Consider the following 21725-nt stretch of genomic DNA (forward strand, 5'->3'; position numbering starts at 1 on the left):
TACTATCTGAAGGTGAAAAAACACACATCTAATACCTGAAAACAGGATTTGAATGTTGCAAAAATAAGTTTCTAATCTGAAAAGATTAAACCTGCAACTGAAAAAAATAACACCTTATATTACAGAAAATATATTAAAGAGTGAAAAACGAAAACAACTTTTTATACACTTATTTTAATTTTGAATATCGTGTTTCAGTTTTTTGTTTTGTTTTTTTAATTCAAGAGCAACACCGTTGCCAAAGCCAGGAAGGAATGCTGGCAGAAAATCACGGACTCTGTTAATGCGTCACTTTGTGAGATTTATTAATCGGACAATGTAGACGGACATCACTGTGATCGCTCAATTTCACAATATTTCAGATGGAACCGTGGTGGAGGTAAAGGGACTTGGGAACAAGTCAAGAACAAGTACTTCAAAGTGCTCAGTGACAAGGCTTTATTTTATTATGTGAGCAGGATTGCATCCATCCCTAAAAACCCTTTCTCTGATAAGCGCTCCTCTCACGGTCTCTGCACCAACGCCGACAGGTGCTCGTTGATCTCGTATCTGGAACATCACCTGCTCTGGAGCAGATTAGCTGTTTAGTGTAAGTTACCACTGTGATGAAGTGGTAAGAAGTGAACCGAGCGTCGTAGGACGTAAAACCCCAGGGTTTAATCCTGAAGTTACCTCGATAAGAGAAACTCCAGCTTCATAGTTCAGGCCTCTGCACCGCGGGGAGGTGTTGAAGAGAAAAGCGTTTCCTGTTGAGGATGTGTGATGACACATGATGTCAGTGTTACTGATCTTCAGCTGCTCACATGAAGACTTCCTGTTGACAGGCTGAGAGAAGCGCATATCGTGTCGTGGTGCAAACGAAGGAGACGCTCCAGGAATCATACTTCTGTTGATGAACCATGAGCACAAGAAAACTCAGTGAGTCTCATTCCTTTCCTGTGTGTGTCCTCGCAGACTCTCCACACTTAGATCCCTCGGTCATAAAGCCGTGATGTGTGAAGTGGAACTCCATGAGTGAACGTGTGACGGTGCTTTTCTTCATTCGGTCATGTTCTGCCAGCTTTCTGTGTCAAACATGGAAACTTCTGGTTTCATGGTTTCTTCAGACCGAAGGTTCTGTCACATCTCACGGGTCTGTACCAAGTCAAAAGTTTCTCTTTCCTCTTTTATGAGTTCCACAAAAGTTGAGACACTCTAATTTTGGCTAAACCTGGACGGCAGCATCGCGGGTCCCCTGGAGTTAGCATGCGCTTCGGGTGATTACGCCACATCGGGTGATCCCTGAAGGGTAACCCACTTTCTCTCAGACCTCTTCCAGAGACACGGTGCCTTATAGCGGCCTTTTCAGAGGAGACTGTTCTTACTTTGTCTGAGGACAGACTGTGTCTGCTGGGCACTTTGACTTTTTAGTTCATAGATTCTAAAAGAATTACAGTTTTTCATTTTAAAATCTAACTGTGCATTGCTTTGAAAGGATGAACGCACGTCTGCGTCTTCTCTGCGTTTTCTGCAGATTTGCGTCTTTGCCCGCCGGGCCGGTGTTTTAGAGTTTTCCCACTCTGGGACCCGTGTTACAAAAAGAAATCCGTTCTCAGGCTCCTAAAACGTTCTGCGTGGAGGATCGGCCAAAAAACGGTGTGTTTACATGAAACGGCGTTCTCGTGTGGATCCTCTTGGCGAGATCTGGAGCGCCCAAGCTGCTCACACACACACACTGCTAGAGAAGAGAGAACTCAAGAAATCCTTCCTTTTGTTGAAGATTATCTATATATAGCTCATACCGTTCAAGGCTTATTGTTAGTTTGTTGGCGTCAACATATTTTGACATTATTAGTTTATTAATATATATGATTTTTTTTTTCTGCTTCTTGCTCCCATGGGAGGCGGCGCCCTCTATTGGCCAGCTGCAACTGCATAAGAGGCAAATCAGATGTGTGTTATGGGCACATATAGTTTTTTTTATTAAATGTCATTTCAGTGCAGGAAGCACCTGCAACTTCCAAATACAGTATAAATACAAGTCCGAGTATTCCTCTGAAGTGGAGCAGCGAAGAAACAGAAGAACTACGTTTACTTTCACTTCTTTTTACTTTCAGTACAAACAGAGAAAGTGATGCATTAAAAGACGCTGACAGAGTTTATTTGTGTAAACTCATGAAAGAATGATCTGTTGACCTCTGCTTCTCTGTGCGCACTGTTCCACTCACAAGCAGCTTCATGGGCCTTTTTAAACCAGGCATAGATGCGTCTTTGTGCAGTTTGAAGCCGAGCTCACACTTCAGCCCCCGAGTCCAGCTGAAAAAGGACAATCCCTCTCTGTACATCCTCTGCACTTGTTCTGATATCCAGACACGATGCGGCCGAAGGTCTTTAGTCCAGTAGTCTGTAAAACTAAAACCAATCATCTCAAAGAGTAGTCTCTCCCACCAAAGTTCAACGAGTTCACCTCTGTAATAAATTAACATTTGAAAAGGTTTTAAAATCAACAAGTTGTCAAAAGTTACATATCTGGTGCTGCAGTCGTTACACAGCAGAACGTGGGTTCTCCAGTCCATCTTCTGCTTCTTTCTCCAGCTCAGTCTCAGGCCGCTGGATCTGATCCCAGCTCTCAGAGTCAGAGGTGGAGACCTTCTGCAGTTCTGGTTGGAGGTCAGAGGACAGAAAGAGAAAAGGAGAGGACAGAGAGCAAGAAGCCTTCACCTGTCGTGTGTTTCTATGGGACACATCTGCTGCTTGAGCAAACCGCAGGCTTCCGAGTGTCAGTTTAACATTATCTAATGAATAGTTGTCTGCAGCAGGCAGATATGAAGCCCGGCAGGAAGCCGAAGCCGTCTCGGGGTTTTGAGCAGTCTCGGGCGGCTGTTTGGGAATCGTAGATTTTACTGGTTTTATGGACTGCCAAGCAAAACCGAGGAATCGAGACCACTCGGTCGCTCGACAGGCACCGCTGTCTAAATGTCACAGCAGCTTTTTGAATTTTGAAGTAGCCTATTTGCGCTACTATTACTCAGTTTAACTTTGAGATTCAGTAAATGACTGGTCATCACTCAGCAGAAATTTCTATCCTGAGCTGAACTCACTGGTTTCTGTGCTTCAGGTCACATTTCCAAAAATGGATATTTCCCCATTTACGTTTTCAAAAATCACTTTTTTTTTTCTTTTTTTTTTTTAACTTAATTTTTATTGAAATTTTTTCAGTTTTCACAGTTACAGTGTCAGGGCAAAACAAATATACAAAATCTATCCATCTTTCATCAACCAAAGTCTCTATTGTCCAGTGGTGGCGGTGTCCTCTTCTGTCCTCCTGAAGTCAGTCCATTTTTCCCACTTTTCTTCAAATTGAGACTCCTGTAATCTTAGTTTGTGAGTGAGTCTCTCCATTACAAATATTTCCTCAACAACACGTAACCACCGCTCCCGGGTCGGCGGCTCCACTTTGTACCACAATCTGGTAATCACTTTCTTGCTTGGTCTTAGTAATATCTTAAACAGATATACGTCTTCTCTTTGTATCACATGAGTTATGTTTCCCAAATACAGCATCTTACAAGTTTTGGGGAACTGATACCCTATTACTTTTTGTAAACTCTGCCATATTTGTTCCCAATACACCTGTCATTTGTGACAGGACCAAAATATGTGTGTGTGATCTGCATTAACGTGTCCGCACAATCTCCAACATGGCTGTTGTGCCGACACCACTTTTGTCCTTATTTTTGGAGTTATGAAAAATCGAACAATATTTTTCCAGCTAAATTCCCACCAAACCCTGGAGCTCGTGGCCGTAAAAATCACATTTTTAATTGCAAAAAATTATTATTTTACACAAACCCACATAAAAATGTTGGCAGGCAACTCTTAGTGTTGGTGGGAGGAGAAGTGGATGTAAAACTGTTGACCTCCGAACTCTTCTCCTCTGCTCGTCCACTTTATAGAAGATTTGTGATCGAAAATGGAAACAAGCCAAAAGCGTTTGGTCAAATGGGAAAACGAGCTCTATTGTCATCACAGCAGCCGAACTGTAAACACAGGTCGCACTCTTGTAATGCTGATGACATATTCTGTTGCATCCTGTCACGATAAACTCCGTCTCCCCCTCAGTGTCTACACGCAAACGTAAAGATATAAACGATTGCTTGATTTGTAGCTTCATCTACATGTAAACAAAACATCTAAACACATTGTCACAATCTGTGCAACATGGAAACTGGCCCTCAGTGTTTTGGAGATTCATTCAAGCTCTTCTTCTTCTGCAGGTTTGAAATGGTTCGGGAGCCTCACCAATCTCTCCACTCGCCGCTCGAAAGACAAAGATGGCAGAGCTCAGCCATCGGATGTGAAGGCTCACTCCGTGGATGACGGGGAGTCCTGCCTCCACTCCCCCGGCTACGCCCGCTCCTGCGACATGTACACCCACGTGGGCACGGTGCCACGCTGGGAGAGAAAGAAGAAGAAATCTCTGCGTGGTGGGCAGAGCCAGAGCCAGAGCCAGAGCCAGAGCCAGAGCCAGAGCCAGAGCCAGAGGGAGGCGGGGGACTGTGTGAGAGACTCCCCCCTGCTCAGTGCCCTGTCCGGCCTCAGTGGGACCAGCATGGAGCCGCCTGAGCCGGCCTCTGTGACCCCCAGCCGCCCCCTGGCAGAGGACCCCGTCACCCAGCAGCAGGCCGCGAGGAGCCAGCCGGCTGCTCGCTCTTCAAGCATGGCTCATCCTCCAGCTGCTTCAGCGCAGGATGTGTACGTACCGATGGATCCTATCGCTGACAGAACCACCGGCCAACCGGACAGCACCGAGTCTGAGGCCGGCTCACAGGACCTGGACCTGGATCAGGATCAGGACCATTCACACATGTAAGGACCTTCATTCTATTATCACTTCAGCTGCATGCAGAAATCATCTGTGCTGAACTTCTAAACCTGGGAATGATATCATTAAACCAAAGAAAGTAAAACAATCTTCCACGAGGATAGTATTTTTATTTAAACAAGTTAGGTTGACTTGAAGACGTTTTCTTGAAGTTCCTTTCTTTTTTCGTTAAATAAAATATACTTAGAATATACTTCCCATAAAAGTTGTTACTTCTGCACAGAGAATAAACCAAAACACGAAAACCAGACCATCACCACTCATTCCCACTAATCTCCAACGCGCAGTTTCCTAAATCGATCACACCAAAGTCCATTTGTTTACAAACAAAACCAGAATTTGTAGCCGTCAAACTCTGTTTATGTTTCTCTGACTGACGTCAGCTTCGGAAACCTGCCGCAAGATGGCGTCGCGGCAGCTCAGGCGTAATTTGACCGATGCAGCCCGAAAATAAAAGCCACACTTTTTCAAAGAAAGAGTCTTCAAGCCACTAGAATAGTCTGAAATGTTGTGAAACTGATCGTAGATCGTTTTTCCAGTGCAAGTCGAGATGGAGTAGGGATCTTGTGTACACCGCTTCGGGATAGTTCGGGAGTTTCCGTGAGCGCTATCCGTGTCAACACAGCAGAACGAAATTTAAAAGTTGAAAATACACTTGAGTGTAATGACAAATTTCCTTCAGAAAGGTTTTGACAATGTGTTAGAGATGTACATCAACAACTAAAACTGGTCCTAAATATTTAGATTTTTCCGTCTGGATTCTGGGAGAGTAACTTTAATATTTTTCATTTATTAGTTGTTATAATAATCTAAGGAAGGACAAAAAAGTCATGAAGTCATTTCATCTGTACTGTAGCTAGCTTACTGAGGTGTTAGCATGCTAACAGCTAGCCTCAGCCTTGTTTACATCATTGTAAGTTGTATGGCAGATGTTATTGAAATACTTTAAAGACAAAAAGCGGTACAATTATTTTTTTAGCTGCTGTATTTGAAAGAGAAATGTTGGGAAGACGTTTGTCCTTTTCACGAACTGCTGTTCTTTGTGGCGTTAAACTCCTGAGCGTCTTGATGAATTTTGTTCAGGACCTAAAGGGGTTATATTATCCAGATTTTCAACACTTTCACAGGGTCTCATTGGTCCAAAGACAATGTATTCCAAGATTATTGCTTTTCCTTGATTTTCCTCCATTTGAATATTGGATCATATGAGCTGCATTCAGAATCTGCTGTGTCTGTGTGAGCTGGACTGGCTCCGCCCACACATGCCCATCTTGGGAAGAGGAGGAAGTTCTTCCTCTCGTGGTGCCATGTGCCAGAGCAGAGCTGCCTAATTGTGGGAGGGGTCAAAGGGAGGAGTCTACCTTGATTGTGATTGGCTAAACCCCCGATGACACTATATAGGGTTTGATTTCTGATTGGCTGGTTGGAGCAACACACTTTTTAAAACCTGAAACAAGCCAGGGAGAGAGAGGACAGACTGTCTTCACTTCTGGGACGTCAGTCCAGGTAAGGGGACGAGTAGTATTGATGGAAAACCAGTAGAAAGTGAATTTTGCATAATATGACCCCTTTAGTTGTGCTGGTTGAATTTGGATTCATGCCACTATGCATTGAAAACAAGCAGCAGGTCTGTGTTCCTCCTGGGGGACCAGGTGTCGTTATCAGGGATCTTTTTTCAAATACGAGTACTGTGTGCAGTATCAGACCCAATACTAGTATTGTAGTCTTGATATTGTCATGACTCATGAGAAGGACTTGAACTGTGTCAGTGAGTTTAGTGTTTTTCTGAATCGCCTCGTCTTTGTTTCGCAGCCGTCAGGACGGGCCCGATCGTGGTGGAGAATACGTCAAAGTAAGCTGTTCACACATTTTATTGATCCGTTTTCTCTCTTTGTCTGGAGTTGTGCAGATGGAGAAAAAAAACTCTTTTAGTGTGTCATATGCTGTAACAAGCCATCAACTCTCATCCTTTAATTCACTGAAATGCTTTGATTGTCAAAAACAGATCAAATCTATTCAACGGGGACATTGCTTGCACTTCCATTCGTTTCCTGCACCATTTACCCCCAAATGTCAATCCAAAAAGATTCAGTTTTGTATTTCAGATGAATACTCTTGTCTCGATTAACATCACTTTCATACAGCGAACCATCATTTTGAAGGCAGCTCGTCTCCAGCTGCAACTCCATCGTCACCATCGCAGCTCCTTGACCTTTGACCCCTCTGGCTTAACAAACACTTCATCTGATGTGGAAAATCTCATTTTATCACTTTGTTGATGAAAAACTCCACATGTCTGAAAACTGGGATTTGGAAAATAATGTGAAACCAGTCACAGTGTTTATCAGGAGAATGTCTAATCTGTTAGTTTTTTACACATGAAATATATGTTGCATATGAATGATATCATTTCTTTTCCTGATTAGAAAAACACAGAAGTCTTCATATGTTGTTCAATTACAACAATTATTCCAATCAGAGCCGCATGAATGGCTTCATAACATGACCAACAACCCCGTTAGTTTAATCTCATTACCTGTGCAGCCCATTTATTTAGTTTATATTAGAATCAGTCACATAATGAATATTATTAAACCTGATATAGGAACAATTCATCTATTGTCCCTGGATGTGAAATGCTTATAGAAGTAACGCTACTTTCTTCAGCCTGAACCAAACGCAAAACATGTACAAGTGGAGTGGTTTCTCTCCACACACACACACACACACACACACACACACACACACACACACACACACACACACACACACACACACACACACACACACACACACACACCATGAAGACCATCCACCCCTCCTGTGGCCCTGCACTGTGAATTACGAGCTGTGTCAGTGTGTGTGTGTGTGTGTGTGTGTGTGTGTGTGTGTGTGTGTGTGTGTGTGTGTGTGTGTGTGTGTGTGTGTGTGTGTGTGTGTGTGTGTGTGTGTGTGTGTGTGTGTGTGTGTGCGCACGCTCTGAGTGATGGGCTTCTCACAAACACGTTGCCATGACGATGAGTCAGGAGTCTCCGATGCCACTGTGGGAACGACTGAAGCCTGGGCGCTCCCCGAGCAAGTCGTTTGCGAGTGTGACGGTGTTGGAAGTGATAAAGATTTGAAAAGATGCTGACAGGCCGTTGTTTTTCTGTGTTTGTGCGTCTGTGATGGATTTCCAGTTCTCCAAGGAGAGGTGGTGGCTGGAGCCGCCGACGGAGGCGCTGAGGAAGCAGCTGGAGGAGGAGCTGAAGCTGAGTGAGCGCGATGTGAGGAGCCATGCCTGGTACCATGGACCCATCCCCAGGGAGGTCTGCACACGCACACGCACACACACACACACACACACACACACACACACACACACACACTCACATGTTGACGTCAGTTTGTATTCAGACGTGTGTAAAGCCCAGAATCCATAAAGATATAAGTACATATTTATATGGATTCAGCTAAAGTCTGAAGAGTAAAATAAATAAATAAATAGTGTAAATAGAGTTGGTTGTGTTTTTCTGCTTATCTCTGTATAAATTAACATTTAACATTACTTATTTAACTTTACTCTGCCGTATTGATATTTTTTCTTTGTTTATTGTGTGTTCTTTTCTGTGTGGACCTATTACAAGCATTTATCCCTAGGATTAATGTAGTGTTTCTATTCTATTCTATTCTATTCTATTCTATTCTATTCTATTCTATTCTATTCCAGTACACCTGTATCGTGCTTTTATAAACTCTTGGGTTTTCTCAGTTCATGTGCGTTTGATGAGATAACCTGGACCAGTCTGAAGTAGAGTTGACTTCACACACTTAGAGAGAAATAACAAATCATATTGAAGTCGTGACAAAGGAAGAACATCAGAACAACCTGCTGACTAATGGTTATTGAAGCACTTATGCTACCTTTGTTCTCCTTTCTCACACAAACATAACTCCAGGAGGCTTTTCTTTGTCAGTTGATGCTGAGTGTCGGATCTTTGAGCTGCTCTCCAGGGTCAGAGCTGGAGCAGCAGGTTAACTCACCACTTTTATCAGAAGTGAACTGGAGCCGGTCCTCGTTGTGATGTGTTCAGGTGTCAGAGACTCTGCTGCTGAACAACGGAGATTTCCTGGTCCGAGACTCCCAGAGCAGCCAGGACGACTTCGTCCTGAGCAGCTGTTGGGAGCAGAAGAGTCTCCACCTGCCCGTCAGGAGGACGTTGGTCCCGTCCTCTCAGACGTACTCCCGTCTGCAGTACAGCCTGGGGGAGGGGGAGGCCTTCAGCTCCTTACCGGCCCTGGTTCACTTCTACGTGGGCGGCCGTGCGGCTCTGACGCACAGCGGCGGAGCTCAGCTGGTCCGGCCTGTGAACCGGACTTTCCCGCTCAGCTACCTGGAAACGGCCTTCAGCAGGTGAGCGTCCCTCACAGTGTTGCTCGACTTAAGTCAAAGATGTGCCGCTCATGTTAACCTCACCGTGTTCTTACAGCTCAGGTCTGGCAGATTGTATACAGACCATCCATGAAGTGCTATTTGCTGCACGTGTACAACTACAAGAAGCTTCTGCTAATAGATCAATGCACAACATCAGGAAACTCTTTAACAAGAGCTGAGAGACATTTCCTCCATGCAACGGTACGGTTGTACCGGTTCCACTTTCTTAAAGGACGAGTACAAATTTTTTAGCTACTTGCTGAAGCGAAGTACCAGTATGAGTACTTACTAAATCCCATTAAGCATCATTGATACTCCATACACAAACAATGGTGCTGCCACACTCTCCAGGTCGCTATTAATGAGTGCGTAAGCTAGGCTTTGTTCATGTTTAGCAGGTAGCATCACTAGCGTGTGACCACTGACACTCTTTAGCATGTAGCATGTAGCATGGCTCGAGATGTGCTGAGCAGTTAAACTACTGAGCGACATCGGGCTAACTCTGATGGTCCAAATGTCTCTGGTGAAGTTGCTGGTGTTGTACGAACTCGCCGGTTGTGTCAGGGATCTTTTTAAGAGTACAAGTACTCGGTGCAACGTCACCCCGATAAGCAATACTAGTATCAGTATCGGTGCATCCCTATGTAGTTCTTTCTTTCTGTCTTTATTTCTTTCTTCCTTCCTTCATTATTTCCTTCATGAAGACATTCTGTCGACTCTCCAGTGATGTTGTCTTCAAATGAAATTGTGATACACCAACAAACGTTTTCGTCATGACTTCTGCCCTCTGTGTCTCTGCAGTCCTTCCTCTTCCCACCACCAGGGGGCAGAAGTGGAGCAGAACCAGGAGACCCTGCTGAGCCCCCTGGACAGACACAGTGAGTCCAACACACACACACACACACACACACACACACACACACACACACACACACACACACACACACACATAATTTGTATATTAATTTCAGGGTAATACAGTGCTCGTGTGAAACTAACAGTGGATGATGAATAATTCCTCAGACCACAACATTTTCAAAAGTTTCTCGAAATGTTTGAATCCATTTTACTTAACTCAATAAGGTATGGAGGCAGTTTTTGATATATTTAACTCATGTTTATTATTAAATCTCTGGGAACCTGACAAGTTTGTGAAACAAACGATCAACACATAACATCACAGGAATGTGTCATTTACATCAGTAAATTCACCTACAAGTTGTAGATCAACACTTAACACTTAACCACATCACAATAAAAATGTAATTCATTACAAAATAAAAACAGAAATAATCTTTTATATATATATACGGCAGCTTCAGCTCTTTACTGACCCGTGGGACTGTCAGTGCAGAGCAAAGCAGGTGGTGAGAGATTAAGTAGAAACTTTCATTCACTTTTGACTTTGCTCCTGGAACAAACCTTCCTCCAGACGAACTTCACCATGTAAATAAAAACAGTGAATGCGAGTGACAAAACGAGCAGCAGAAATCCCACCACATCGATGGAGTAGTACTGGATCTTGGACATTTTGTAGGACTCTGTCCGTAGGTGAGCTGCTCCTTTATGCCTCATGACGAACTCGATCCAGAACATGGCCCGCTCCAGAGGTTTCGTGGGCTGGTCTCTGTGCAGGCTGGACAGCTCCTTCATCTTCTCGCTGTAGGATGGATTGAACAGGACCTCCTTCACCGCCTCCAGGAAGATCTCCTCATTCACAGTTCCAAAGTCCAGGACTTTGGCCACGCCCCGAGCTTCCATCCTGAAGAAATTGTCAGGCTGGTCAAAAAGAAGGGGCAGGCCAACCAGTGGGACTCCATGGTAGATGGCCTCCTGCATTCCATTGGTTCCTCCGTGGGCCACAAACAGCTTGGTCTTCGGGTGACCCAGCAGGTCATTTTGTGGCAGCCACTCCAAGAGTAAGGTGTTGTTGCCAAGGGTGGAGGGTTTTTTGCCTTTGTGTCTCCAGATGACCTTCTGAGGGAGTTGAGCGAAGGCTGCAGCGATGTCCTCCGTGATGTCCTGGGGAAGTTTCTCCACCAGGGTGCCAAGCGTCATCACAATGATGCCATGTTCACCGGAGCTCTGCACGAAGTCCTCCAGCTCTTTGGGCAGAGGTTTCGGGGGTTTGCACTGGAATCCCGACATGTAGACTACGTTTGGCATTGTGGGTCGAGGAAACTCAAAGGTGAAATCGTTTCTCATCAGCCAGATGTCGGCTGCCTGGAACAGCTCCATGTAATGGACGTCACTGCCAAAGTAGCGATGGACGAAAGGTTTGTAATTTGGCTCGGTAACATACAGAATCTGAATCCAAGTGAACAAATAAAAAAACAGGTTCTGTATCCGCTGGGGAAACGTCATCTTATCAGTCAGTTTTGACCCCGGTATTGGCACATATGAAAGCGGCGACGGTGCAATGGCCTGATGCCCCTCCCCTTGAATCGTCCATCGCACGTTCAGGACAAGGGGAAGACCCATGCGGTGAGCTAGAAGCACCCCTGCGCCAAGGGCCGGATCTGTGAGGACCAAGTCATATTTGGCGTCGTGCAGACTCTGCATCAGCTGGTCGTTGTCGAACACTTCTCCCATCACCTTCATCAACTGCTTGTTCATCAGATAGAAATGTTGCACCAGGTCGTACTCCAGAGACAAACGGGTCCACAGCGACGCCCCTTGCCGTCGCAGGTGCAGTGTTTTCATTATGTAAGCTCCAAAATGTTTTTCGTCGAACCCGAATGAAGAGTTGATGGTGATGCACGTGTAGTGAGGAGAATCCAGCTTGACGTACCACGTGTCAAATGGCCTCAGCACTGTGACTTCATGGCCTCTGGAGTGAAGCTCCTCAACGATGACCTTCATGTTGACCCAGTGGCTCCCATCCACTGGGACCACCAACACTTTTCCTCCATTAGCCAGCGGTGAAGAGCAGAGCAACACGGCAGCCGTCACCAAGATCGAACGGTACATCTCGGCAGTGGACTCTGAAAGCACAAGAGATGTTTGATCGGTCTCAGCGAACTTCTTGGCACGACTATGAAGTTTCAAGTGCTGTTTCTGAGTGGGCCTCTCAGATGTGCCTGAAAAGTAAACTGTTGCAATGAACCTGAACTCAATGCGTTCACTATCTCTGACTGGCAGTTTATGTCGAAGTTCAAAAGTCATACATTGTGACTCTGTCATGATGTCGTAACACTTAGTGCATATGGGGTCGTCATTACATCACAGAGAGATCATGTTCACAGGTGAGAGTGGAGATGGAGAGAGCTCCCCTTCACCTGTCCAACCGTTCACACTGGCCAGCAAATGTAGCTTCCCTAAGGTCATGCTGCTGTGATCTTTGCAGAATACGAGATTACAAAAATATCTCGATACTGTCCAGGACCACCTTTGACTGCTCAGCTTTCATTAAAATCGAGTATTTCCTCCAAAGTCACAGTGCTGTAAGTCTTACATAACTCCCAGCTTACAGCCGGCTCTCCAATTACACAACTACAATGTGGGCATTAGTCCTAATAAATCCCACAAGTTTTACAAAAGCTGTTTGCGAGACGTTCCCTCTCAGCTTTCACAGCTTCGTATTGAAGAATGTTGGCTGCTGAGTGGCAATAAATGTCAAGTTCTAAAAGAAGTTTTTTCAAGTTCTGTGTTCCCGTCAATAAAACTCCTCAACATCAGTAAAATACTGTGAACTATTTAAAGAGGACTTCAAAGATGATACGCACTTCTGTTTGCAGACAGGCGTGAATGTACCAGTTTCCAGAGCTGAACAACAGCAACCAAGTACACGTTGTCTTAATCTCAATGGGAAACATCTGGAATGTGTCCGCTCATCTGGAGCCACTCAAGCGTCAACCCGCTTCCCACGTGTGCATTATCATGAGACTTGAACTGAAAAAAAACAGTTCTGTTCACAGTCGGTAAACCGAGTCTTCTATACATCGACACTATTCTGTTCAGATAACAAACACTTGATGCTCAATACTTACTGTAAGCTCAGCCTGCTGCGGTGGCTCCAGCCTCTGTCCTGAGGAGACGGTGGTGGTTGCTGCTGGTCAGCTTGGAGCCGCTTCAGCACTAAGCGTGCAGCGCCAGCCGTCAGCACATGTGGTCTCTGCAGCAACAACAGCTTACATAAGGAGGAGCTGGAGCACTGTGATGAACTTTGAACTTTACCTGCTCTTTGGCTGTGGAACAAAAGTCAAGGGACCCTCGACTCTGTCTTCTGACTAAACCAGCAGAGAATCTAGCACATTTCACATGTGCAGCAGTACTGATGCCAAACAATCAAAAGAACAAAACGATCCAATCTTCTCGACCAGAAATACCTGATCAATGAAGTGCTGCTGAGATAAACGTTCCGTAATGTACAGTGGAAGCCTCCAGAGGCTTTGAGTGGTCGTCTGGAATGTTTTATCTGCTGATTTATGATGTGTCCATTAACCCCGGATAAGATTAACCCTCACTGAGTTTAGTGATTAACAAAGGATGGAATCTAATGCTGGTGATGCTGATCAGCTCTGTGCTGGCAACTTATTATTATTATTATCATTATTATTATTATTATCATCATCATTATCAGTCAATAAACTGCCCACTTTTCAGATACAGTAATCTAGCAATGTGATCATGAGCATTAACGTCATAATTGATCAAAGAAATACATTTAACTCATCATTGACTTATTTAAGTAACTTATTACTTCTTTTGAGATAAGTGGCTTCAAGCTGTAATCATTTTCCAGTAACCTTGATCAGTACTGTAGCTATAACACTGATTTTGTTACGTGATCATGTGTAAGTTTTATATTAGGGACTGATGGTGCAACAACAGCTTTATCATAATGACACAGCGTGTAATGATAGAATGTGAGTGTGTACTATCATGTGAAAATGTCCCAGTCGGATCCTGTAGTTTCTTGTTCAAGCAAAAGTTTTTTTTTTCTTTCCCCAGTACTTTCCCCAAGTCGATCAAACTTCCACTAAAGCATTAGTCTTACAGCATGAAGGTGTTCCTGTGGTGTAGCTCTCTATAATTGGTTCAGAAGAGACTTAAAAGCTGCTTTGTAGTTGATTTATTGACGTATTTATTGACAGTGAAGGAAGTTCTTTTACAGTCCCTGAGCAGCTTCCTTCCTCTCTCACCTGCAGCTCCACCGTCCAGTGGGACCTCCTCACCGAACGACTCCACCCGCTCGAGCCTGCACAGACCGTCCCCGGACCACTGCTACACGGAGCTTTGTCCTGGTCCTCAGACCTACGTGGACAGGCTGCAGGCGGAAGAAGGCGTCCACCCGCTGAGGGCGAATGACGGAGACGTGTACTTCTCGCCGGTGATGGAGACGCTGTCCTGTTTCCAACCCAGCGGGTACACGTCGGCGCTGATGCCCCGGGACAACAAGCCTCTGGAGGTGGGCATCCTGCGGAGGGTGAAGGAGGTGCTGGCGGACGTGGACCCCCGGACAGCGGCCAAACACATCACCAAGGCTGACTGCACGGTACTCTGTCCTGCTCCCCCTCTATCTGTAAGAGCGACCCCTGCAGGATGAATGTTTGTTCAGTCTTCCAGTAATTCTTGTCTGTGGTTCCCAGGTGGCCAGAATCCTCCAGGTGACTCCGGAGGTGCAAAGGATGATGGGAGTCAGCTCTGGGCTGGAGTTGCTCACGTTGCCACACGGTCAACAGTTGAGGTTGGACCTTCTGGAGAGGTTAGTGTTTTTCCAACGTAATGATATGATAATGTGAGTGTTCAGATAATAATAAGACTTGAAATCTTTTTTAACGCAATAGCCAGAGTAAGCATCTGGACAGTCCTCCTCCATCAATCTTCTGATGTCCCTTCTTTCATGTGTCTGCAACCTTCCCCACCCATCAAGCCATTTGTTCCTCGGACCAAAGTTAAATTAGTTTTCAGCAGCACATTTAAACCTCACAAAAGTCATGTATGGTTGTATATATGTACTTTAGGTATGTCTGTGAAAAGCAGTAAGTCATTAAAAAGCAGAACTCTTTAAAACAGACTTAAATGCTTAAAAGAGGAAATTAAAGTTTCTTCACTTAAAATGAAACTTTTATTTTCCTCTGAGCGCTTTTGTTATTTATTTATTCATGTGTGATTGACATTGACATTGTCATGGAGTCACTAATGGCACTTTCCCACTAGTACCTACTCGAACCAACTCAACTCGACTCAGTCGTTTTCCATCAGTTTTCTATTGGTGGAGTCAACAGAGTTTTCTCCATCTTGTACAAGTACCCCTGATATAATGCGTAATGAACGGTTTGATTTATTTATTTATTTCAAATGAAGGAACGATTAAATTTAGATGCAACAAATGGAAAAGAAAAAATTTAATCAAAATAAATATATCAGCTCAAATAAAACATTAAATAGTATATACTTATATTTATTAATAATATTACAAAGTGTGGATTGTTACGATCGTACTTCACTGTCCAGTGTTTTGGTTTAACTGGTGCCCATGTTAACTGGTGATTTCTGCCAGCAGCCGTTAGCAGCAGCTGATGTTAAAATAAGACAAACAAACGCTACGATACTTTAAACTTTAAGAGAAATACAGTTAAACAGCGTTCGCCAGGGCAGCTACGAATTTTGGTGGGGTTTATAACATCTTCTGTGACGAGGGACCCTCAAGGCAAAAGGTCACCAGTTCACAGGGAAACCAGTTAATCTGAAACACCGGTGGTATCCGTGGCTCGGAGACCTCCCGATTCTCATTGAGCTTCTGAATCCTCTGGTCGCCACCAGACAAACGTCTGCAGCTCGTCGCTGCTCTGTGGGGTTAGTTTCTGTGCGTCTCTCTCTGTTTGTGAGCGTTTTTGTTGTGATTGGGTTTTAAAAATGGCGGGTGAATGAACCGCCCTCCTGACTCATCTGTGTCGTCACGCACCGGCCAATCAGCGGCTGCTGTATGCTGATGTCACATTATCTACTGGCCTCAGCTCGCCAGGAACCTTGGCTGAGGAGGAACTGGACAAGTACCTGGTAGCAGATACTAACACGTAGTGGAAAATCCTCAAAAGCAAGTAGAGTTGAGTTGAGTAGGAACTAGAGTAGGAGCTGTAGAGCAGCATGTTCTGAACTCTGGTGTGTCCAGGTGAGACGGTCAGTCTCTGTTAGGTGAACACTGAAACCCTGCAGAGACACTGTAAGACGTCTCACCAGCTGAACCATCCACGGTCGTCCCGCAGGTTTCAAACCATGGCCATCATGTTGGCTGTGCACGTGCTGGGCTGCACGGGGACGAGCGAGGAGCGCGCCGGTCTGCTGCACAAACTCATCCAGGTCGCCGCCGAGCTGAAGAGTGGCATGGGCAACATGTTCGGCTTCGCCGCTGTGATGAGGGCGCTGGAGCTGCCACAGGTGAGCCACTGACACCGCTGCCGCATCCAGTCCACACTGCCTGGATCGGCATGAGCACCTCCTTAACCCTTTATGGGGCATGAGCACCTCCTTTACTCTTTATGGGACATGAGCACCTCCTTTACTCTTTATGGGGCATGAGCACCGCCTTTACCCTTTATGGGACATGAGCACCTCCTTTACTCTTTATGGGGCATGAGCACCGCCTTTACCCTTCATGGGGCATGAGCACCGCCTTTACCCTTCATGGGGCATGAGCACCTCCTTTACTCTTTATGGGACATGAGCACCTCCTTTACTCTTTATGGGGCATGAGCACCTCCTTTACCCTTTATGGGGCATGAGCACCTCCTTTACCCTTTCTGGGACATGAGCACCTCCTTTACCCTTTCTGGGACATGAGCACCTCCTTTACCCTTTATGGGGCATGAGCACCTCCTTTACCCTTTATGGGGCATGAGCACCTCCTTACCTTTACCCTTTATGGAGCATGAGCACCTCCTTTACCCTTTATTGGTCGCTCATTGTGCTTTACAAGACACTGAACTCCAAACTGCCCCCAAACACCTCGCATGGCAGCCGCCTCCAGCAATGTGTGTGATTAACAGTGTAAAGCGCTGACAGAGAAACGTTCTATAAGAGTAAAATTAATTTACCATTTAATGTATATTGTGCTATTTGCATAAAAACACTCTAAATGTTAAGTATTGGGAATATGTTTGACACTTCCAACGCTTTGATCAAACGGTTTTTTAATATTTAATTCTGATGTTTTTAATTTAAAAGCTTCAATGAGGTGAACTGACTGGAGGGAAAATAAGATTTCTATGGAAAAGAAGCAGGTCAAACAGGTGAAAAAACTACTGACAAGCAAATAAAACAGTTTGAGTTTGATAAACAACATCATTTTATTCTCCTGCAAATGTCCCATAAAGACGCATTTAGTTCAGGACCGCAAACAGATGAGAAAAAAAACAAAAAATGCGTAATGACTAATAAAATATGACACTAATTCTAATGAGCTATAAGTTTAACATTCAGTGACTTCTGGTGCCAAATGTGGTTAAAGGTGTAAAAGTTGTGAGTGTGGCTCATTTGTTCTCTTTGAATTGTGTTGCCGTCGATTAACAGACGACTTTGTGTGTCTGTGAACGACGGCAGTCACGTCACCGACTGCTGACGGTTAAACGTCTCTAACCGCCGTGACTCTGAAGCTCAGACTAAAGGCCTCTTCCTCCTCCATAAGAACAAGACGAAAGTTCGTCAGTGCGGGGTCCTGTCGAACAAAATGACTTCATTTCCTTCGGCCAGCTCCTTCTGGCCGAACAAATTTGTTTGGGCTGTGCCAACCGCCCTGGCCGAACTATGTAGGAGCCGCACTGCCGAAACTTCTGCACTGCCGTGTGCTGCGCATGCATGTTCTAGTTCGCTCATGACTATCGATAATATTTTAATCATATTTAGCTTGTAACAGCGCTACTGTACGAGCGCCGCAGCTCGTTAAAATGTCGGAGTGTAGGCTGACGTGATGCACCTGAACGCATCACGAACAGCTGTCAGCTCCTGGAGTTAAAACTGGACTACACATGGCGCTCGGACAAAAACTTTTTTATTACTGAAAAAGTTCAGAGAAATGTATTTCTGAAAGCACTGGAGGCCAGAAATCAACTGTGCTGTTGAAAAGTTTAAACTCCGCTTCACAGACTTGTGCCTGCTGCGAGGGGGCGTGGCCTGCTGCGAGGGGGCGTGGCCTGCTGCGAGGGGCGTGGCCTGCTGCGAGGGGGCGTGGCCTGCGAGTTCGGCAGCTTCTTATCGGAGTATGAACAGTCCTGCCGAAAAAGCTTTTTTTTTCTGCTGCTGGCTGACGTCACTGCCGAATTTTCTTCTTGTTCTTATGGGTTCAAAAGGGAGTATGCAGGGGCCTTAACTCAGAGAATAAAAAGTGCGGCGCTGAACTCTGTTTAGTCTCTGGGATCATCTTCAGTGTGTGTTTGAGTGTTTGTGTCTGTCTGACTCTCCGTGGTGACGCGTTGGTGTTCAGGTGTCCCGCCTGGAGCAGACGTGGACCGCGTTACGGCAGCGACACACAGAGGGCGCCATACTCTACGAGAAAACACTCCGGCCTTTTCTCAAGGGAACAGACGCTGGAAGAGGTATCCTCCTCTGCTGCACCAAACATTTACCACCGAATGAACGACATGTTTAACTTTTAAGGAAATCATATTCTGACTTGATTTTCTTTGATTATAAACACCCGAATCAGCAACACGGAGCGTTCGGTCGACAATATTCTCATTTGGTGGATTATTACGAACAGAATGAGAACAAGAAGCCCCACATTGGTGTTGCCCCCGCTGGACGGGTTGGTTCTGTGGTTGAACGCCGTCCGTTTGTCCCGCAGAAAGCTTCCCACTGTCCAGCACCACCTTCCCCCACGTGCTCCCCCTCCTGGCGCTGCTGGAGAAGAGCGCGGCGGTCCAGGACACGGAGCCGTGGGACAGCGGCGACGTCGGGGTGGATGTTGTGATGTTCCACCTGGGGGCGGCGAGGACCACCGCTCAGCTGGGGGGCAACTACCGCGCCAATGCCGAGAGCAAACTACAAGGTGGGAGGCCGCTTCCTCAGTCCAACAGGATGAGTCAGGAGAGACGGAGCACCGAGGGACAGTTTAACTCAGGACTCCGTGTCCTCCAGGACCAAGACATTGTTACAGCATAAACCGTGTGAACGATCTGAAACAAAGAGCCGTCACACCCGATGCAGGACGACCAAGAGAGACGACTTTACCACTTCACAACACAACAAACTCAACAAAACACGTTTAGGAAAACGCAGCTGAGAAAGTTTAGCTTTACTGTCGCCACCAACACTGGAGCTTATTTACAGAGATTCACCGGAACCTTCAGCTGTTCTGCACATTTTAACTTTTTTCAACCTCCAATTTTAACTGCTTTAATCTTCTTCAGCTGTTAATGTTTGTCGTAGCTTCCGTTAGTTTTTGAGGCAGAGCTGCATCACTGAACTCGGTGAAAGTAAAGCAGGCAGGTGAAGCTGAACATTGACAGATTGTTTGTTGTGTCTTGATATCAAAGTTTATATCCGTGTTCTCCAGTTGGAGCTTCATGGTGCCTCGACAGAAAAATAGAAGCCAGTTTATTTCCTGTTATTTCAAACAAGAAAACTTGCTCCTTTCTAAAATGTGTTGCTGATTGAATTGGAGATGAGCTGATATTTTAGGTTTTAGATCGAGAGCCGGGTTCTGCAACCTCGATGACCTGCAGAGATGTTTTTTTGCGATTTTCCATCAAATAAAATTTGTCTGGAGCCACAAAACGTGGGAATTCTCTGAAATAGAGAAAAAAAATCCTTAAAAAAATGTGCGTACTAAAAATAATTTAGGTTGGAGGGTTAAAGTGTCATAGGTACAATTCAGATATATTTTAGTTTTTCTTCTTTTATTTCATAGATTTTCTGCTTTCACTATTTTATGCATCTTGGGTATTTTAGCCACTTAAGCTATTTAACTACTTATAGACAATTTTATCCATTTTTTAAAAAAATGTTTTTCCTCTTTTTTATTTTTTCCTTAAATTTTTTCCTTTTCATTATTTGTTCTTTTTTACTTCTCTTCTTTTTTTCCTTTTTTGATTTTCTTTTTTCTTATCTTCTTTTTCATTTTCTTTCCTTTCTTTTCTTTTACATATTTTCCCTTTTTTCTTTTCCTGAAAGAAAAACCTTCTGTACTGGCAATTTTAATAATTTTAGTTGAACCATTCTTCCTGTATTTTAGCTATTTTATCTATTCTATTTTCTGATTCTAGCTATTCTGGCTGTTTTTTAGCTGCTTTGCTTTATTTTGCTGTTTTTAGCCTGGAGATTAGAAACATTTTTGAAAATCAGTGCAGTATGCAAGTAAGATAAATATGTGTAAGCAAAATGTATATTACAGAATAATATTCTGAAAACTTCAGGGAGCCACTACAGAGGTCCTGCAGTCTGTGGGATTGCTGTCTGATCAGGGCTGATTGATCAGGACTGTCTGATCAGGGCTGATTGATCATGGCTCTTGTTGTTGCAGGTTTCCAGGAGCAGGCTGAGGTGATGGAGCTCTTCCTCACAGACTTCCAGATAAGGCTGCTGTGGGGCAGCCGAGGAGCCGAGGCCGACCAGGCTCTGCGATACGACAAGTTCCAGCGAGTGCTGACGGCTTTATCCTACAAACTGGAACCTCCCATCAGAAAACACTGAGTCTGGAACAAGCAGCAGAGCCGCTTGTCGTGCTCCAGGGCTCCCTCCAGTGGCGGGCAGGAGCACTTTTACTCCCACAGATAAAACACCTGAGGAGCTGCTTCAGGACGTTTCCAGTTCCAGCTGCTGTTCTACAAAAGTGCACTGAAGTTTGTCTCACAGTTTGTGAACAATGAAATGTGAGGCCGTCCAACCTTCAGCCATCTGAAGCCACTTCCTGTGTCAGTTCATGCTGCAGTTTTTTGTAATACTTCTTTCTCTCTGGGAAAGAAAATCTTATTTTATTCGTTCAGGACGAAAATGTCCATTTTCTAAAAAATACTTTAGAAATGTAACAGAATAATATATGTAATATATATATTTCTTTTTTTTTTAGGGCGGGGGGGGGGGTGCTGTTTTTTGAAATAGATTTCAGTCTTGGAAAAAATAACTGACTAATTATCAGGATTTAACCCTTTGAATCCACTTTGACGCTGATTTATCGGTGAGTTTTCTTCAGTTTAAAAGTTCATTCTAAAATATTTTTGTGGTTCACAGTTGAAGTTTGTAAAATAAATATTTATTGATAACTCTGAAGCCGATTTAAAGTGTACTTTGTTAGAACTATTTGTTGCTGAGCGGCTTCAGAACGCCTCACCTCTTCCTTTTCTTTGTGGGAGTTGTAGTTCTTTCTCTCTCCACTTCCGCCGAGTGAAAACCAGCTGTGATGGTAAAAGAACTACAAACCGGTCCCGAGAAGATCGGATATGCATCAGCTTGCCCCGCCTCCTCACTTCCTGTCTCGCCTCCGCCTTTTCTTCATGGGAGTTGTAGTTC

General features: G+C 44.7%; 2 protein-coding genes across 2 annotated transcripts; one reads left to right on the forward strand and one right to left on the reverse strand.

Annotated features, from left to right (window-relative positions):
- The first annotated feature begins 807 nt into the window (after window positions 1-807).
- Window positions 808-21482, forward strand: sh2d3cb (SH2 domain containing 3Cb). Its single transcript, XM_080467323.1, has 12 exons — window positions 808-918; window positions 4257-4848; window positions 6677-6716; window positions 8044-8172; window positions 8938-9257; window positions 10080-10156; window positions 14429-14775; window positions 14870-14985; window positions 16490-16661; window positions 18703-18814; window positions 19063-19266; window positions 20740-21482. Exons 1-12 carry the CDS (start codon window positions 900-902, stop codon window positions 20907-20909), a joined length of 2298 nt encoding a protein of 765 aa, XP_080323449.1. The 5' UTR covers window positions 808-899; the 3' UTR covers window positions 20910-21482.
- LOC308112098 (UDP-glucuronosyltransferase 2B31-like) lies at window positions 10379-13394 on the reverse strand. The gene is made up of 2 exons (XM_080467324.1): window positions 13268-13394; window positions 10379-12262 (listed from the first exon to the last, which is right to left on the reverse strand). Exon 2 carries the CDS (start codon window positions 12246-12248, stop codon window positions 10668-10670), a length of 1581 nt encoding a protein of 526 aa, XP_080323450.1. The 5' UTR covers window positions 12249-12262; window positions 13268-13394; the 3' UTR covers window positions 10379-10667.
- Window positions 21483-21725: the final 243 nt, after the last annotated feature.

This window comes from Lipophrys pholis (assembly GCF_963383615.2).
Source record: "Lipophrys pholis genome assembly, chromosome: 7".
NCBI classification, from domain to species: domain Eukaryota; kingdom Metazoa; phylum Chordata; class Actinopteri; order Blenniiformes; family Blenniidae; genus Lipophrys; species Lipophrys pholis.

What these genes read in the sequence shown, in the direction of transcription:
- sh2d3cb (XM_080467323.1), top strand. An exon ending in GATCAGGACCATTCACACAT is followed by an intron (nt 4,849 to 6,676) that starts GTAAGGACCTTC and finishes TTTGTTTCGCAG; the next exon opens with CCGTCAGGACGGGCCCGATC. An exon ending in AGGTTGGACCTTCTGGAGAG is followed by an intron (nt 14,986 to 16,489) that starts GTTAGTGTTTTT and finishes GTCGTCCCGCAG; the next exon opens with GTTTCAAACCATGGCCATCA.
- LOC308112098 (XM_080467324.1), bottom strand. Translation starts at nt 12,248, where the DNA reads ATGTACCGTTCGATCTTGGTGACGGCTGCCGTGTTGCTCTGCTCTTCA.